At 42.2% G+C, this 18,488-nt stretch overlaps 1 protein-coding gene across 1 annotated transcript; it reads right to left on the bottom strand.

Moving 5' to 3' along the window:
* Positions 1-4,034: 4,034 nt before the first annotated feature.
* On the bottom strand, positions 4,035-8,124 carry klhl38a (kelch-like family member 38a). Its single transcript, XM_060904056.1, has 4 exons — positions 7,962-8,124; positions 5,369-6,725; positions 5,173-5,278; positions 4,035-5,091 (listed from the first exon to the last, which is right to left on the bottom strand). The coding sequence occupies exons 2-4, from the start codon at positions 6,722-6,724 to the stop codon at positions 4,802-4,804; spliced, it is 1,752 nt and encodes a 583-aa protein (XP_060760039.1). The 5' UTR covers position 6,725; positions 7,962-8,124; the 3' UTR covers positions 4,035-4,801.
* Between the last annotated feature and the right edge of the window lie 10,364 nt (positions 8,125-18,488).

Below are 18,488 nucleotides of genomic sequence, written 5' to 3'. Positions count from 1 at the left end.
CCATTAATATGATCATTTAAATCCGGAATGACATTCTTGGCAGTGTAAGCAGGCACAACAGTAGTTTGGTTTCAAGGATCTGAATCAGTAACGGATTGAAAATTTGCAATACACAGTATCTGCATAGGAGTTTTATGACTACAACAAGCACGTGTACACTATCTGAGCTGAGATATACTGTACAGTTGTGGTCAGAAGTTTACATATAGTGACATGAATGTCATCTTGGATATGAATGCCATGGCAATATTTGGGCTTTCACTAATTTCTTTGAACTGTTCTTTTTCTGTGGCAGAATGATTGTACAGCATACAGCTTTAAAAAAAAACACTAGAATTTGGTGCACAAGTTTTAATTTTCTTTGGGTTTTCTGAAATCAACACAGGGTCAAAAATTTACATATGCTCACTTAGATTATTAAATCAGAGGTGTTGAAACTTCCAAAATGTCTCTTATCATGCCAAGGCCGAGGTCTCTTAACTTCCTATTAGTGATCGTGATTGACTACAGCTGGTAGCTTCTCTGTGTCTTCATAAAAAGGGTTTGTTTACAGCACTCATTGGATTGACCAACACACAGTAAAATGGGAAAGTCCAGGGAGCTCAGTGCAGATCTGGGGAAAGAGGATCGCAAATACACACAACTCCGGAATGTCTCTTGGAGCCATTTCTAAGCAACTGCAAATTCCAAGATCAGTTCAAACAATTGTATCCAAGTTATTGTGAGGTGTAGTCACTTTGCCAAGCCACTTTGCTTCAAGAAAACCCAAACTGTCACCCTCAGCTGAAAGGAAGTTGGTTTGGATGATCAGGAACAACCTGGGAACCACCATGGCACACCCCTGCCATGAACTGGAAGCTGATGGATCGCTGTCTACAGTTCAGATCACCATGGACTAAGAGGCTGCTATCCAAGAAATAACCCCCTGCTCCAAAATTGATACCTTCAAGCTTAACTAAATTTTGAAGCTGACCACATGGACAAAGAAAAAGCCTTCTGGAGGAAAGCTGTATGGTCAGATGAGACAAAGATTGAGTTGTTTGGCCACAATGGCCACCATGTTCAGAGGGACACTATACCAGCTGGTGGTGGTGGTAGGATCATCATGCTCTGGGGCTGTTTTGCTGCCAGTGGAACTGGTTCATTGCACAAAGTGGATGGAATAATGAAGGAAGAAGACTACCTCAGAATTCTTCAGCATAAACCATCAGAAACTTGAACACGACTTGGGACTTGGGAGTTACAACAGGACAATCAACCCAAACACACATCAGAGCTGGTTGTGGAGGATAAAGCAGGCTAACATTAAGCTTAAAACAAGTCCTGACTTCAACCCTATTGAAAATATATGGACCGTGCTTATAAGTCGAGTCCATGCCAAGAAAAAAAAAAATTAATTGAACTCTACCAATTCTACCATGAAGAGTCGTAAAATAGCCAACCAGAATTCTGCCAGAAGCTTGTTCATGGTAAACAAAAATGTTTGGTCAAGGTGAATCTTGCGAAGAGACATTTTACCCAAATATTAGGTGTGCCGTATGCATGTTTTTGACCCTATATGTATAATTTTGACCCTGTGTTGATTTCAGAAAACCCAAAGAAAATTAAAACTTGTGCACCAAATTCTAGTGTTTTTTTTAATTAAAGCTGTATGCTGTACAATCATTTTGCCACAGAAAAAGAACAGTTCAAAGAAATGACTGAAAGCCCAAATATTGCCATGACATTCATATCCAAGATGACATTCATGTCACTGTACATGTAAACTTCTGACCACAACTGTATCATAATGCCTGGAGTTAAGATCAGCACTGAGGTTCTGCTTGACACCAGCTGTGTAGTTCTTGTATTTTATCTTGTTCAGTCAGTAATATTCTAATTTACAGTCTGAATATTATTGTATTATCAAAAATCCCCATGTAGACAGAGAACAGAGTTAAGTTGAAATTTGTGAAAGGTGATATACATTGTCTTGCAAAAGTATTCATCCCCCTTGGTGCTTGTCCTGTTTTGTCACATTACAAGCTGGAATTAAAATGGATTTTTGGAGGGTTAGCACCATTTGATTTACACAACATGCCTAAAACTTTAAAGGTGAAAATTGTTGTTTTATTGTGACACAAACAATAATTAAGATGAAAAAACAGAAATCTGAAGTGTGCATAGGTATTCACCCCCCAAAGTCAATACTTTGTTGAGCTACCTTTTGCTGCAATTACAGCTGCAAGTCTCTTGGGGTATGTCTCTATTATCTTAGCACATCTAGCCACTGGGATTTTTGCCCATTCCTCAAGGCAAAACTGCTCCAACTCCTTCAAGTTAGATGGGTTGCGTTGGTGTCCAGCAATCTTCAAGTTCTGCCACAGATTCTCAACTGGATTCAGGTCTGGGCTTTGACTAGGCCATTCCAAGACATTAAAATGTTTCCCTTTAAACCACCCCAGTGTAACTTTAGCAGTATGTTTAGGGCCATTGTCCTGCTGGAACATGAACCTTCGCCTCAGTCTCAAAACTCTGGCTGACTCAAACAGGTTTTCCTCCAGAATCGCCCTGTATTTAGTGCTATCCATTGTTTCTTCAGTCCTGATCAACTTTCCTGTCCCTGCAGATGAAAAATATCCCCACAACATAATGCTGCCACCACAATGCTTCACTGTAGGAATGGTGTCCTCAGGGTGTTGGGTTTGTGCCACACATGGCGTTTCCCATGATGGCCAAAAAGTTCAATTTTAGTCTTATTTGACCAGAGAATCTTCTTCCATGTGTTTGGGGAGTCTGTCACATGCTGTTGGGCAAACTCCAAATGTGTTTTCTTAAGCAATTACTTTTTTCTGGCCACTCTTCCATAAAGCCCCACTTTGTGGAGTGTAGGGCTTAAAGTGGTCCTATGGACATATACTCCCATCTCCATTGTGGATCTTTGCAGCTCCTTCAGTGTTATCTTTGGTGTCTTTGTTGCATCTCTGATTAATGCCCTCCTTCCCCGGTCTGTGAGTTTTGGTGGGCGGCCTTCTCTTGTCAGGTTTGTAGTGGTGCCATATTCTTTCCATTTTGCTGTAATGGATTTAATGGTGCTCCCTGGGATATTCAAAGTTTGGGATATTTTTTGTGACCCAGTCCTGATCTATACTTCTCCACAGCTTTGCCTCTGACCTGTTTGGAGGCTCCTTGGTTTTCATGTTGCTTGCTTAGTAGTGTTGCAGAGTCAGGGTCCTTCCAGAACAGGTTGATTTATACAGACATCATGTGACAGATCATGTGACACTTTGATTGCACACAGGTGGATCTTAATCAACTAATTGTGTGACTTATGAAGTGAATCAGTTGGACCAGCTCTTATTTAGGGGTTTCATACGAAAGGTGAATATCTATGCACACTCCAGATTTCTGTTTTTTCATCTTAATTATTGTTTGTGTCACAATAAAGAACAATTTCATCTTTAACGTGGCAGGCATGTTGTGTAAATCAAATGGTGCTAACCCCCTAAAAATCCATTTCAATTCCAGCTTGTAATGTGACAAAACAGGACAAACACCAAGGGGGATGAATACTTTTGTAAGACACTATATAATACAATGAATCACCTTTTAGTCAATCAAAAACCTGTTTCTTACTTCATTGCTATGCTACAGATATTTTCCGGACATGCAGTAAACATCTCATCTCATCTCATCTCATTATCTGTAGCCGCTTTATCCTTCTACAGGGTCGCAGGCAAGCTGGAGCCTATCCCAGCTGACTATGGGCGAAAGGCGGGGTACACCCTGGACAAGTCGCCAGGTCATCACAGGGCTGACACATAGACACAGACAACCATTCACACCTACGGTCAATTTAGAGTCACCAGTTAACCTAACCTGCATGTCTTTGGACTGTGGGGGAAACCGGAGCACCCGGAGGAAACCCACGCGGACACGGGGAGAACATGCAAACTCCACACAGAAAGGCCCTCGCCGGCCCCGGGGCTCGAACCCAGGACCTTCTTGCTGTGAGGCGACAGCGCTAACCACTACACCACCGTGCCGCCTGCAGTAAACATTTCTCATCAAAAGCAGCACTAAAAAAAGAATTCAAGTCATATCAAGTCAATAAATGTCTTCACAGAACTACGGTCTAGTGCTTTTTTTTACTTTTTTTTGCAGCAACTTTGAACTCAGAAGATAAGGCCTTCTTCTTAAGTAAACAAGGAGTCTGGCAGTCAGCTGAAGGCATGCAAGTACACGCAAGTGCAGCACATCAGCAGTTTCTCCTTCTAACAGAGGGCGACATGGGAACCCCTTAATAGTTGAGCTGCTCATGGTTTCGTCTTTAGATCTGAAGGAATGTGTCTTCATAAAGTGACTTTTAATGGGCTACTCTTTGGCATTACAGTTTACCACAATGTGCTACGAGAATTGTGTTTTCCTCAGGGATACGTCCAAAGTTTTTGGCTTCTAAATATTTATCTTGAGTCGACTGAAAATGATTGTGTAGATTCTAACCCTCTGAGATGGTAAAATGGTGATAGAAAGTTCCTGAATGAGTGATCTTGGGTCATATCTGTTGCACAGACAGCTGCTGTTGTGATCTGGGCTCCTGAGCATGCTCCCCGGTCTCCACTGCAAAAACTTCCACTTATGAAGTTCTTTGACAGAAGACACTACATACCATTAAAGCCACAAATGAGACATTCTGCAAAGCAACATATGCTTTCTCAGCTTGCCTAGAGTCTCAGCTGTGGTCCTGGAAATGAAATTAAATATTTCTTGCACAGGGGAGCCAACTAGATGCCCAAGTATTGGATTGGTCCAATCTCGTCATTCATGGTGGATTGGGTCGATTGGAGACACAGACCAGGGCCAGAGACCCATGATCAAAGAGCTTGTATGGTAAAGACCCTTTAGATGTCCAGACATCGGTTTTAGGGTCATAGCACTCGAAGCAGTCAGAGTCCTCAATGATGTCGTGGTTGTTGAGGAAGCGCCCTCCTGTCACGTAGAGCTTGTTGTTGATCACAGTAGCTGAGTGATGCATCCTCCTTTCCCTCATGTTCTCACATTTAACAAACTTGTTGGCTTTGGTGTCATAAGCAATCATCCTCCTTGTGTATCCTTTATTGGACAAAAAAAAATCGGTTCAGTAAAAAGTACCCTTGTTTATAATTGTGCAATACAATTTCATACCAAGCTCACCTCCAATGATGTAAATCTTGTCTTCTATGAGAGCAGCAGGTGCACAGACATTCTTTACTGTCCTGGTTTCCATTCTCAACCACTGGTTGCGTGAAATGTGGTAAACCTTTTAAAGATAAACGGTATTTAACTTAAGAGAACTCAGACCGTGATTTAGAGTATATAAGTACCTTAAACTACCTTAAAACCTAATTACCTGTATCAATCTTACTGGATTCTGCATGGAGTCTTCCCCTCCGAACACATAGATTCTCTGGTCATTGGCAGCCACTGCAGGATGGAGCACTGCTGTAGGCATTGGGGCCATAGGTTCCCACTGGTTAAACATGCTGTTGTAACGCTCCACTGAGTTTGAGATCTGTTTATCAGCCCCTATGCCTCCAAGAACAAAGATAAAATGCAGGTAAGACACACTCTGATGGGCATAACGTGGTTCAAGCATGGGTTCAGCTGTCCTCCATTGGTTGGTCTTAAGTGAGAGGGTATAGACTGTGGCACTAACTGTGCTGTCTCCTGATGCCATGCTGAGGCTGAGACCTCCAACAACATAAAGAATGCTGTGTATGCAGACATAAGCGGCCTTATATAAGCGCAAAGGCAACTTGGCCAGCCACTGCCAGCGCTGAGTACGCTCATCATAGAGCAGGGCTTCTCGAGATGTCTGCTCATTGTTCTTGCGACCCCCTACAACGACTAAAGTCTCCCGACAGGTGTAACGACGAGGTGTGGTCCAGAGAGGCTTCAGCTCACGTGTGCATTTGGTGCTAACAGAAAACATCAGTCGTCGCACTGACTCAATGATCTCTGTGCAAAGGGTGGAAGACTGGACAAGTGGGTCATTGGCTATGAACTGGAAGAGGTATGTGGGATGGATGTACCGCAAGCGCACCTTCTTGAAGAGATCATGGATGGCACCACGCCGAGAAAAAGGATCATGGTGGATCCAGGCCAAGAGTGTTTCGAACACTTGCTCTTCTTCAGCACAAAGCCTGTCATCCTCCAGGTAGCACATTAGCTCAGGTAGCGAGAGCTCGCAAAAGTCCTCTGAGGCAGCCACATCTGAGAAACAACGTACGGCCATCTCCTTCGCTCGCTCTCTCAAGCTGTCACAATGCAAGATCTCTGAGAGGCGGATCATACTCAAGCAATTATCTGGGTTCAGCTGCTCCTGCAAGAAGGCTGAGCAGGCCTCAAAAAGCCTTGTGTACTGCAGCATGGATGCAGCTTGCATCAGAGGCAGCACTATTTCCATACTTATAGTAATGGTTCCAGTGTAGATGTAGTCTACAATACCACTCAAGATCTCAGAGCTGATGCCTTTCAGGTCCACCCTAGTCTGGCCGCTCTCACGGAAGTTGCTGCAGAACATGGCACGGAAGTAAGGACTGCTAGCAACCAGGACGTTCCTGTGACATGGGATCTCCAGATCTTCAGTGCAGAGGAGCATGTCGGTGAAGATCCGCTCATGCCTTAGGGAATTCAGCTGGCACAACATTTGGGCTGGGAGTTCTTGGTCTTTGAATGGAAGGTGCTCAAAGGATGAATAGGCCATTCTGAATGAGAGACAGAAGAAGATAAATTAAGTTTACATTTATTATCAAAAGTGACTGAAAATCAGGTCTTTCTCAAGGACCCAAAAGTGGCAGTTGGGCAGTGTTGGGTTTTAAACTCACAACCTTCTTGATATGGTACCCAGAAGTAGGGTATAGTACTTGTGCAGCTAATGAACCAGATACAGTATTTTTCCTTGCCTGGTTTCATTGCATGTTAGGTATTATTTCCTCCTCTAAATCATCAACATTCATGTAATGCTTCTAGGCCACTGTTTCCTCACAAAACTGATTTTAACAAGGCGGATATATCACATTCCAGCTGTGTCCAAGCCCTCACTGGGTTTGCCCTTGACAGTCTCACTGTTTGGACGAGGGCATTTAGTGAAGCTATTATTGGCATTGAGTCGTCCATTTGCCCCAGAGACAGCTACCGATTTTAATTCCCCCCATATCACACGGGCCATGCTGGCTGATATTTTAAGAGGTTAATCATTATTGAGTATTATTAACTACCATTACTAAGAGTGTGACGACAGAGAATGACCAGTGGCATTCCCCAGCCTTGTCATAGAAAAAAAATAAAGAAATAAAATGACAATTACTATTCAAACAATGCTTTCAAAGGCATTCTTAAAATAAGAATGTAGTAATACACTTTTAAACAGCTTGGATAAAAAAATTGTAGAAAGCAAAATACGAAGTGTTGAATGAACACATGCAGTGTTTCATTAACACCCACAGTGCGCAAATAAGTCTGCAAATGAACACTGCGAGAATCAAATTAACACTAGGGATTTTACACGTCATGAACAAATCCCTCACATCCCATCAGTGAATAAAGGTGACGTATAAATATTATGTATAATATAATGCAAGTGATTAAAGTAACGTCTCTGATAGATACATAAAAGAATGAAACAAACAAGAGAATAAATCCCTGTCTAAACAATTAAACCTCAAAAAAATTTACAAACATATTTAAGTCAACTTGAGTTTCCTTAGTAAAAATAAGTATAATTAGGACCTTATTATAAATGGGCCTACCTGAATTAACATGAAGGACTACAATAAATATAGAAGTATTGCTATAAATCAATTCAGATTACCTGAATAATGCGTCTTACAAATAATTTACAGCAAAACAGGATTTTATGATCTAAATTGAAGGCAATCTGCTGCCAGATTAAAACTGTCTGTAGCATCAGCCTAATAAACCCATGTGCAATGTACGCTTACCTTAAATGCTCCAAAGAACCTGGTGAAAATCAGTTACGGTTCAGCCACATTCATGCCCTAAAATAGTTTCCCATATGTAACTGTTAGCAAATAAAGACAATGGCTGGCAGACAGACACAGACATCGAGAACGCTTCATTGAGTGATCACGTTAAGAGCTTGCCATGAGGTTGCTGCGTACATTCCATGTTCCCAGAATAGTTTTGAAGACTGCATTTGTCCGTGCCTTTGACCCTCTCCTTGTTTGTTCCCACACTGGTTAGCCATACACCATGTGCTTTGTATGTTTACTATTACAGAGACTGAGGGCTTGGCTTAGACTGGGGACAGTCAACAAGGTTCAGGGGTTTGTTAACGCCCCTCGGTGGTCTTGTGTATCCCAGGAAGCTGGTAAATATAGAGATGTGCTGATGGCTGGGTTGAGTAGGGGGAACAGCTGAGTATATAGGCCTGGTTACCTTGGTTTGCCTCAGAATGGGGAGGTGAATGGGGAGGACCACAATGGGTTGCCATTCACCTTCTTCTCATCACTCTACATACAGGCAGAAAAAGTCATGTTGGACTCTAATGTCAGGTTTGCATTAACCCTTTGGTGACTGACCCCTTGAAAATGGTTCCTCCAGGAACCATGACGTTTCAGTTGTCAAGACAACGGAAAAACTAAAATACAAATACAAGAGCATTTTGTTTTGTGCACAAGAGCATTGTGACGTATCTTTCTGTTTTTGTATTTTAGTTTTTCCGTTGTCTTGACAACTGAAACGTCATCGTTCCTGGAGGAACCATTTTCAAGGGGTCAGTCACCAAAGGGTTAATGCCAAAGACTGTCATTTTCTTCATGTATAACTTTGATTTGGAGGAAAGCCTGTCTAGACCTAGAGAAAAAAATGGCATTCAAAGTTATCTCTCATGCACCTGCTCTCGCCCAAGCTCCTTCCCAACCCCAGGGTCCATCAGTCTGCTAAAGCGTGGAAAGATTTCAGAGCAGAGAAGATCACTTGTGAAATTATTCAGTATAAAGTAACTGACTTGCCGAGGTCGCAGAAGCAACACCTTTGAAAGAAAAGAGGCTTTAGGCAGATGTTAAAGGTAATGAAATTCATGTGCCATTTAGACCTTGGAAATTAAACATTCAGTCTAAGCAAATCTGCATTTGACTATCGTAAAATGTGTTAACCCATCTCACACACCAATATTTTATTTTATAAGGGTTTTTTTTACTGCTAAGGGCTACATTGTGTTCTTAAATGAATAACAGGGTTGAAAGTGAAGATTTAAAAAAAAAAATAGAATTAACCAGGCTTGTAGTGCTCGAGTCCGACTTGTGCCCTAATTTTAAGGACTCATGACTCGACTTGGACTTGAGCACTGATGACTCGGACTCGTACATTAACTGTATTCAGACTCGTAAATTGGAGACGAGGACTCTGATTTTTTTCTTTATTTTTTGTAGCATGCCATAATAATTTGGCATAAGATATTTATATCTACATTAATTTTTATACTAATTTCATACAAGAATGTCACACCTGCGTGCCTTTGGCGCGTGCATCAGATAGACTCTCAGGCGCATTCTGGACAACGTGCGCGCCAAGCAGACTCTCACACTGTAAATGACTCGCACCTGCACAGGATTAAGGTGCAATCAGCACGCCGATATAAAAACTGTGAAACCGCACTTACTTTGCGAAGTATTGAGTTGCATTGCTGACACATTACTGAGCCTTACAGTATTTCCTTGGTTGGTTTCCTGATCCCTGATTTCCTGTTTCTCGTCTTTGATTCTAACGAGTCTACTATAGCCTGTTTGTGCCTCACTCGACCTATTGCCTGTTTCACTGTTTTACGATTTTGCCTGCCGTTCTGGATTGTTTACCGTCTTCACTTGTATTAATAAACACACCTTCTGCACTTACATCCATCTCCCAACCATCTCTGACAGAATACTTCACTCTCCCTGACAAAGAGAAGCACATTGACCTATTCATACGTCATGTCAGGAACAAACTAATGTTAATGGCGCTAAAACAGCCACCGTCACATGGTGCGGTTGGAGTGTTGGACTCGACTCGAAATTTTTTTTAATGACTTGGACTTGACTTGGACTTGAACACTGGGGACTCGAGACTGGACTCAGACTCAAGGTTTAGTGACTCGACTACGACACTGGAATTAACGAATACACAAAATGTGATTCATTAACATCCATGCTAATGGATACATGAAGGCATAGAGGAGATTCTAACAATTTCCTGAATTTACATTCAATCTATAAATTGGGTATTAGTGTTGTACTGTCAAAGTCACCTGCTCAGTCAATCACATAATATCACTGACAATAAAGGAAAAAGAATTACAGAACTTACTTTTCTTCTTCCTGTAATCTTTCGGAAATTCAGGTGACGCCGCTTCCTGTGGAACACGTGACTTGTGAATTATTCCAAATATTTCTTCGAGGTGAATATGTTCAGATAACAGGGTTGAGTGAATGTTGTGAGACACTGTACATTTTTCATCATCTATAATCGAAGACTCATGGAAAATGGTGTTAAATATTAAAATTTATGATCATTTTAATCATTAAAATGTAGTTGTACTATATTGGGCTGGGACATGCAAAAGGTGTTGTAGAAAGGTTTTATTAATGTTTTAGGTTATTTGATCTGACAAATGAACATACGTTTGATGCCCATATGTATTTTACATTTATTTTACATCCAGGTTTGTAAATGCAATACCTTGAAACACATAGCACCTCAGTTGTGGAATTACCCATCACATGAATACTGTGATGTCAATTAAGTGAGTGTTATCTGATTAAGAGCAACAGATGGGACTTTGGCATGTTACTCCTATCATCAGTTACAGCGATAGACATGATAAAGTTAGTGCCATGTTGATTTTGCTGCACACGGAAAGCCAAACATATATGCATGGAGACAGATTGAATATCATTAGACGAGTGTGTGTAAGATAATCATCTGCAGGAATGCACTGGCCTTTACACCCATAGCCTGCACTGGTGAGACTTGACCCTGAATGACTTACATATTAATTCTCTTTTAATTAAAATTAAAAGAGTGGCACAGTGGTGTAGTGGTTAGCGCTGTCTCCTCACAGCAAGAAGGCTCTGGGTTCGAGCCCAGTGGCTGACGGGGGCCTTTCTGTGTGGAGTTTGCATGTTCTCCCCATCTCTGGGTGCTCCAGTTTCCCCTACAGTCCAAAGACATGCAGTTAGGTTAACATGGGGCAGCCATGGCCTGAGGTTGGGCTGAAATGCCCTTGAGCAAGGGCACCCAACCCACAACAGCTCCCTAGGCACTGTAGCATAGCTACCTACTGCTCTGGGTATGTATGTGTGTGTTCCCTGCTTCAGATGGGTTAAATACAGAGGTTAAATTGCACTGTGTGCTTGAGTGTACATGTGACAAATATGTTCTTGGCTTCTTGAAATGTGATCTAAATTGGGGTCTAATTTTTCTAAGTTGTCTATTTTGGTTTAAACTTCTTTCATCTTTCACCATGGTGATCTGATAGTGCTGCCTGTGGGAATTATTCTGCGTTTGACTAGAGGTTGGAACCTTGTAATTCCTGACCCAGTCACCTTGGAATTCCAAGTCTGGAACTTGGGATGGTATTGTCAACTCCAAGTTCCTCCAAGTTAAGCATGTGATGTCAAAACAAAATGACTGCACACGGCATCATTAAACAAAGTACAGTACCACATTACCTTGAAATGAGTTATACAGGATATATAATCCCGATTCCAAAAAAAGTTGGGACAAAGTACAAATTGTAAATAAAAACGGAATGCAATAATTTACAAATCTCAAAAACTGATATTGTATTCACAATAGAACATAGACAACATATCAAATGTCGAAAGTGAGACATTTTGAAATTTCATGCCAAATATTGGCTCATTTGAAATTTCATGACAGCAACACATCTCAAAAAAGTTGGGACAGGGGCAATAAGAGGCTGGAAAAGTTAAAGGTACAAAAAAGGAACAGCTGGAGGACCAAATTGCAACTCATTAGGTCAGTTGGCAATAGGTCATTAACATGACTGGGTATAAAAAGAGCATCTTGGAGTGGCAGCGGCTCTCAGAAGTAAAGATGGGAAGAGGATCACCAATCCCCCTAATTCTGCGCCGACAAATAGTGGAGCAATATCAGAAAGGAGTTCGACAGTGTAAAATTGCAAAGAGTTTGAACATATCATCATCTACAGTGCATAATATCATCAAAAGATTCAGAGAATCTGGAAGAACCTCTGTGCGTAAGGGTCAAGGCCGGAAAACCATACTGGGTGCCCGTGATCTTCGGGCCCTTAGACGGCACTGCATCACATACAGGCATGCTTCTGTATTGGAAATCACAAAATGGGCTCAGGAATATTTCCAGAGAACATTATCTGTGAACACAATTCACCGTGCCATCTGCCGTTGCCAGCTAAAACTCTATAGTTCAAAGAAGAAGCCGTATCTAAACATGATCCAGAAGCGCAGACGTCTTCTCTGGGCCAAGGCTCATTTAAAATGGACTGTGGCAAAGTGGAAAACTGTTCTGTGGTCAGACAAATCAAAATTTGAAGTTCTTTATGGAAATCAGGGACGCCGTGTCATTCGGACTAAAGAGGAAAAGGACGACCCAAGTTGTTATCAGCGCTCAGTTCAGAAGCCTGCATCTCTGATGGTATGGGGTTGCATTAGTGCGTGTGGCATGGGCAGCTTACACATCTGGAAAGACACCATCAATGCTGAAAGGTATATCCAGGTTCTAGAGCAACATATGCTCCCATCCAGACGACGTCTCTTTCAGGGAAGACCTTGCATTTTCCAACATGACAATGCCAAACCACATACTGCATCAATTACAGCATCATGGCTGCGTAGAAGAAGGGTCCGGGTACTGAACTGGCCAGCCTGCAGTCCAGATCTTTCACCCATAGAAAACATTTGGCGCATCATAAAACGCAAGATACGACAAAAAAGACCTAAGACAGTTGAGCAACTAGAATCCTACATTAGACGAGAATGGGTTAACATTCCTATTCCTAAACTTGAGCAACTTGTCTCCTCAGTCCCCAGACGTTTACAGACTGTTGTAAAGAGAAAAGGGGATGTCTCACAGTGGTAAACATGGCCTTGTCCCAACTTTTTTGAGATGTGTTGTTGTCATGAAATTTAAAATCACCTCATTTTTCTCTTTAAATGATACATTTTCTCAGTTTAAACATTTGATATGTCATCTATGTTCTATTCTGAATAAAATATGGAATTCTGAAACTTCCACATCATTGCATTCTGTTTTTATTTACAATTTGTACTTTGTCCCAACTTTTTTGGAATCGGGGTTGTACAAGTTGCTTTACATAAGCCAACATACAGCCATATCCATCCATCCATCCATCCATCCATAGCTGCTTATCCTTTGCAGGGTCACAGGCAAGCTAGAGCTTATCCCAGCTGACTATGGGCGAGAGGCGGGGTACACCCTGGACAAGTCGCCAAATCATCACAGGGCTGACACATAGAGACAAACAACCATTCACACCTACGGTCAATTTAGAGCCACCAGTTAACCTTACCTGCATATCTTTGGACTGTGTGTGCAAACTCCACACAGAAAGGCTCTCATCGGCTGCAAACCCAGGACCTTCTTGCTGTGAGGCGACAGTACTAACCACTACACCACTGTGCCAGCCCATACAGCTATATTCACTTGTCAAATTTATAACACTGTTTTGACAGTTCACTGTTTTGAGAAGGAAAATACACAGCAATCAACACAGTTAGCAGGCTAGTTTGTTGGTAACAAAAGATGAACATGGACGCATCTATGGTTTTTTGCACTTTATACGTGGAGGCTGAAAATTCCAAGCTCGAACTTCCCACTTCTGATGTAATTTGAATGCAGCATTAGCCCTTGTTTAACTCTATCTAAAGAGAGCAGTGCGGCAATGCTTTGGTTCTTCAGACTGTCTAACTCTCTAAGTTCTTTATCAGTACACTTTGCTCAAACAGATCAGCTTCCAAAGCTTTAGCTTTTCTCAGAGATCATTAATTAACCAGGCTGATTGTCTGCCATAACTCAATGCAAGTGTGCCATAGAGCTGCTTTACATTCTGGAATTTTGAGTCTACTTTTATGTCCTGTGTGTGCAAACTCCACACAGAAAGGCTCTCATCGGCTGCAAACCCAGGACCTTCTTGTATATTACATTATATCACAGGCACTTAGCAGACGCTTTTATCCAGAGTGACATACAACGAAGGGGTACATGACACAATGCTCCTAGAGCAGACGTGGTTACATGTCGATCCTGAGACTGAGATGCTGACCTCTTCTGCTCCTCAGACCTCCCTGATCCATCCTGATGCCCTACGTCTGGCTGGAGTCTCATCACATTGCTCCTGTGGAGGATAGCCCCTTATTGATCGTCAAAAGTCACATTTGGAAGACGCTCTGGACACTTACAGTAATGCTTTTATGGCTGAGGACTACAGTTGACTTGCTAACTTTAGGACTGCAGTTGTCGTGAACAGTTTTGCACTCAAGTTTCCATCAATGAACAGTTTATAACTTCAACAAAACAGACTTCATGTTAAAACTATAATGAATTTCCTGGTTTGACAGTTATACTTTGTGACTCTATAGGACACTGTTATAGAAGCAAGTTATTTATAATCACATTGTCTATTATCACCCACATTAGGATGGGTTCCCTTTTGAGTCTGGTTCCTCTCAAGGTTTCTTCCTCATGTTGTCTGAGGGACTTTTTCCTTGCCACCATCGCCACAGGCTTGCTCATTGAGGATAGATTACAGTAGGGATAAATTCGTTCAAGTTTAAAGTCTCTAAATTTCTGTAAAGATGCTTTGCGACAATGTCCATTGTTAAAAGCACTATAAAAATATACTTAACTTGATTAAGGGCCTTGCTCAAGGGCCCAGCAGTGGCATCTTGTCGGTGCTGCTTGAACCCATGACCTTCAGATCAGTAACCCAGAGCCTTAACTGTTGAGCCACCACTGCCCCCTATTAGATTGTTCTTGGATTTCTCATATGATATAGCCAAAAAAATGGTGAACGAGAAAAGTTGTTTTAACAGCAAAGTCCCTCCCTTGCCAGGACCTGGTCTTCCCAGGAAGTCTCCCATCCCAGTACTAACCAGGCCCTTATGGCATATTAGGTGGCACTGATCTCTGTTTCTATAGCCCTCTGTCTCTTGTCTATTACATCGCTAGGGTTACGGGGGGGCAGTCCTCTGGTAACCGCGAGAGTTTGACTCCCTACTCACATCTGCATTGCAACGTGCCTCTCCAGATGGCAGTAGGCACCATTTTGATGATGGTCTTTGGTATGACCTGCCCATGAACAGAACTTGCAAACTCCCTAGAGGCAGACACACTAGCCACTAGGTCAGCTCACAGTCTAACAGCAAAACCTGATCATTATTCCTTTAATTTGAATTTTTCCTCCAATTACACACCAGAAAATTCACCATCCTTTTGTTTTTAAAGAAGGAAAGGGGAACAGCATCACAATACAGTACAACTTATGCCTTCCAGCTGTGAAAATTCTGTCATCATCCAAGGTCTTGACATCTAATTTAATTGAAAAGTAACAGAAAGTAATCAAGTTCATTCTTTCATTCATGTCCTGTGCTGCTTATCCATTGCTGGGGCCAATTACAGCTGACATTGGGTGAGAGTCAGGGTTCACACAGGGGGATAACACATCAAGACAGACAACCATTCACACCCATGGGCAATTTAAAGTAGCCAGTTGACCTAATCCACATGTCTTTGGACTGTGGGAGGAAACCTGAGCACCTGAAGGAGACCATACAGGCACAAGGAGAACATGTAAACCCGACACAGAAAGACCCAATTGACCAACAGGTTTGAACCCAGAACCTTCTTACTGTGAAGCGACAGTGATAACTAACAGTGCACCACTGTGCCACCCAGTAATCAATTTACATTATTTTAAAATTATGATACTTGGATTAGGTTACGGATGACAGTTTTTAAAAAGTAATTAGTAATTGTATTGGAATACATTTTGAAAGTAACCTTCCCATCCCTGACACTGGTGATATCAGCGCGCTACACAACTGCCCACTTCTCACAGGAATATCAAAAATACAGAACCAAACAACAAATCCGCATTAGAATCACAAGGAAGGTCAGAAATATTTCATTATAAACTTATGTAATATTTTTTACACGGGGGGGGGTGTGTGTCCTTTAATGGTTTATATCAGGAATTGACCACTTGAAGGAAGAAGTAAAAAATTCCACCATGATGAATAGTCACCATATTTGAGTGTATAGATGAGAAAGCACATATAAGGTAGTGTAAATGTTTTGTCTATCTATCTATCTATCTATCTATCTATCTATCTATCTATTATCTGTAGCCGCTTATGTTGTTCAACAGGCTCTTAGGCAAGCTGGAGCCTATCCTAGCTGACTATGGGCGAGAGGCGGGGTACACCCTGGACAAGTCACCAGGTCATCGCAGGGCTAACACAGAGACACAGACAACCATTCACACCTATGGTTAATTTAGAGCCACCAATTAGCCTAACCTGCATGCCTTTGGACTATGGGGGAAACCGGAGCACCCAGAGGAAACCCACACAGACAGCATGCAAACTCCACACAGAAAGGCCTTTGCTAGCTGCCAGGACCTTCTTGCTGTGAGGCTACAGTGCTAACCACTACACCACCATGCCACCCCTCCCCCCCTCCTTTGCTAGCTGCATGGCCCGCTGCAGTGCCATTCCATGGTTCCGGAGAATGTCTCTGACTCTGTCTATCCATCTGCCGTGGGGCCTCCCTCTGGCTCTGTAGCCAGAGTACCTGGTGTTATAGACCTGCAGGGCTGGCTGGTTGGGTGGTGTTCTCATCAAGTGCCCGAACCATCTGAGCTGCTGCTGTGCTATATACTGGCCGATAGGAGTGGCACCGACCATCTTCCTTATTTCTTCATTCCTGATCTTATCCATTCTGGTTTTCCCGGCTGCTCTCCAGAGGCATCGCATCTCGCATACTGTGAGTTTTCTCTGCTGGGCCTTGTTTAGAGTCCATGTCTGGCATTGGTCGGTGAGAGTGGGGATGAAGATAGTGTTAATCAGACTGGCTTTGGTTTTCATTGGTACGTTTGGGTGCTTCAGGAGGGGTGCTAGTTGGTAGCTGACTGTGTTTGCATTTTGTGTTCTAATTTCTATTTCTCTGTCAAGCTTCCAATCTTCCGTGAAGATGCTCCCTAGGTACTTAAAGCAGATACACAGAACTTTTATTTTTAAATAAATTTCTGAGTGGATAGTATCTCCATCCTTGACTCTTGTAAGCTGCATAAATGGGAATAAAAAATATATTTTTGAGAGTTAAAATCGACCGCAAAGTTGGCATTGGAGCTGCCCCGCTGAGCCAGCCAGCCCTGAGTGCGTGACGTCACAGCAGGAACGGGTTTTAAGGCCGAGGCCTTTTACAGCTATAGACCAAAGTCATATCAATAAAAATTTATGGTGAAAGTAAGAAATACCGTTACCGACTTGCTCAACTAAGACTGATTTGACTTCATTGATTGTGGGTTGACTCTCATTAAAACAGGATGGGTGTTATAACTTATGCAACATACATGTACATGCATGCATTTTCACTGATAAAACGTAAAAGGCTCATTAAATAATCAGATGAACTGAGACATTCTGAAGCAAATTAAATAATCTTATACCGGTAACTTAAACACACAATACAAGTTACATGTATTAATCTAAATGCAAGTAAACATAGTGTTGTTTTTTTATCCAAATGAGAGTCGGAGCTTACCCATCTGTGTTCTTGCTTCTTGAAGGCCGAGCTTGTGGCCGATTGTTTTTGAAACAATCTGACTTTCGGTTGTTCGTTCAGTTCTCCGTTCATTCACTTCTTTCATGTAACGTAAAGGCGAGATGGCAGCAACATCCAGTTTAGAAATCAGATGGCTGCTCTACTCATTCGCTGTTTTCTTCATACTGAGTACTCCGCCATTACTGTTCGGCTCAGGCAATTACTAAAACCTGGGACGGAACAGGATGTCACCGGTTTTAGCAACAACCATGGAGAGATCACTGCCCGAGCGATATGTCCCGTCCCGTTCCATCCCGGGTTTTAGCAACAACCCTCAGCTCACTCTAGGAGGAATGGTGCAACTGAACTCACCTTCCTTTAAAATAAATAAATAAATAAATACTTTCCTTTTCTTGTAGTTTTCTTTTCCTTTAATTGTGGGTACTGCACCCTCTTTCAATACAGGTTTATAGCCAACGCTCCTCAACAGATCAGAGGTCTCATATGAGTCTTCAGTAAAATGTGCAGAGCAGAGGAGAGACCATCCATCTTCCCATCAACTCTGACCAGCTTCCCTGTCCCTGCTGAAGAAAAGCATCCCCATAGCATGATGCTGCCACCACCATGTTTCACAGTGGGGATGGTGTGTGCAGGGTGATGAGCAGTGTTAGTTTTCCGCCACA

Source organism: Neoarius graeffei, chromosome 22 (assembly GCF_027579695.1).
Source record: "Neoarius graeffei isolate fNeoGra1 chromosome 22, fNeoGra1.pri, whole genome shotgun sequence".
Taxonomy (NCBI): Eukaryota; Metazoa; Chordata; class Actinopteri; order Siluriformes; family Ariidae; genus Neoarius; species Neoarius graeffei.
Note: the sequence above shows the minus strand (reverse complement) of the source record. Positions and strands in the feature narration are given on the sequence as shown.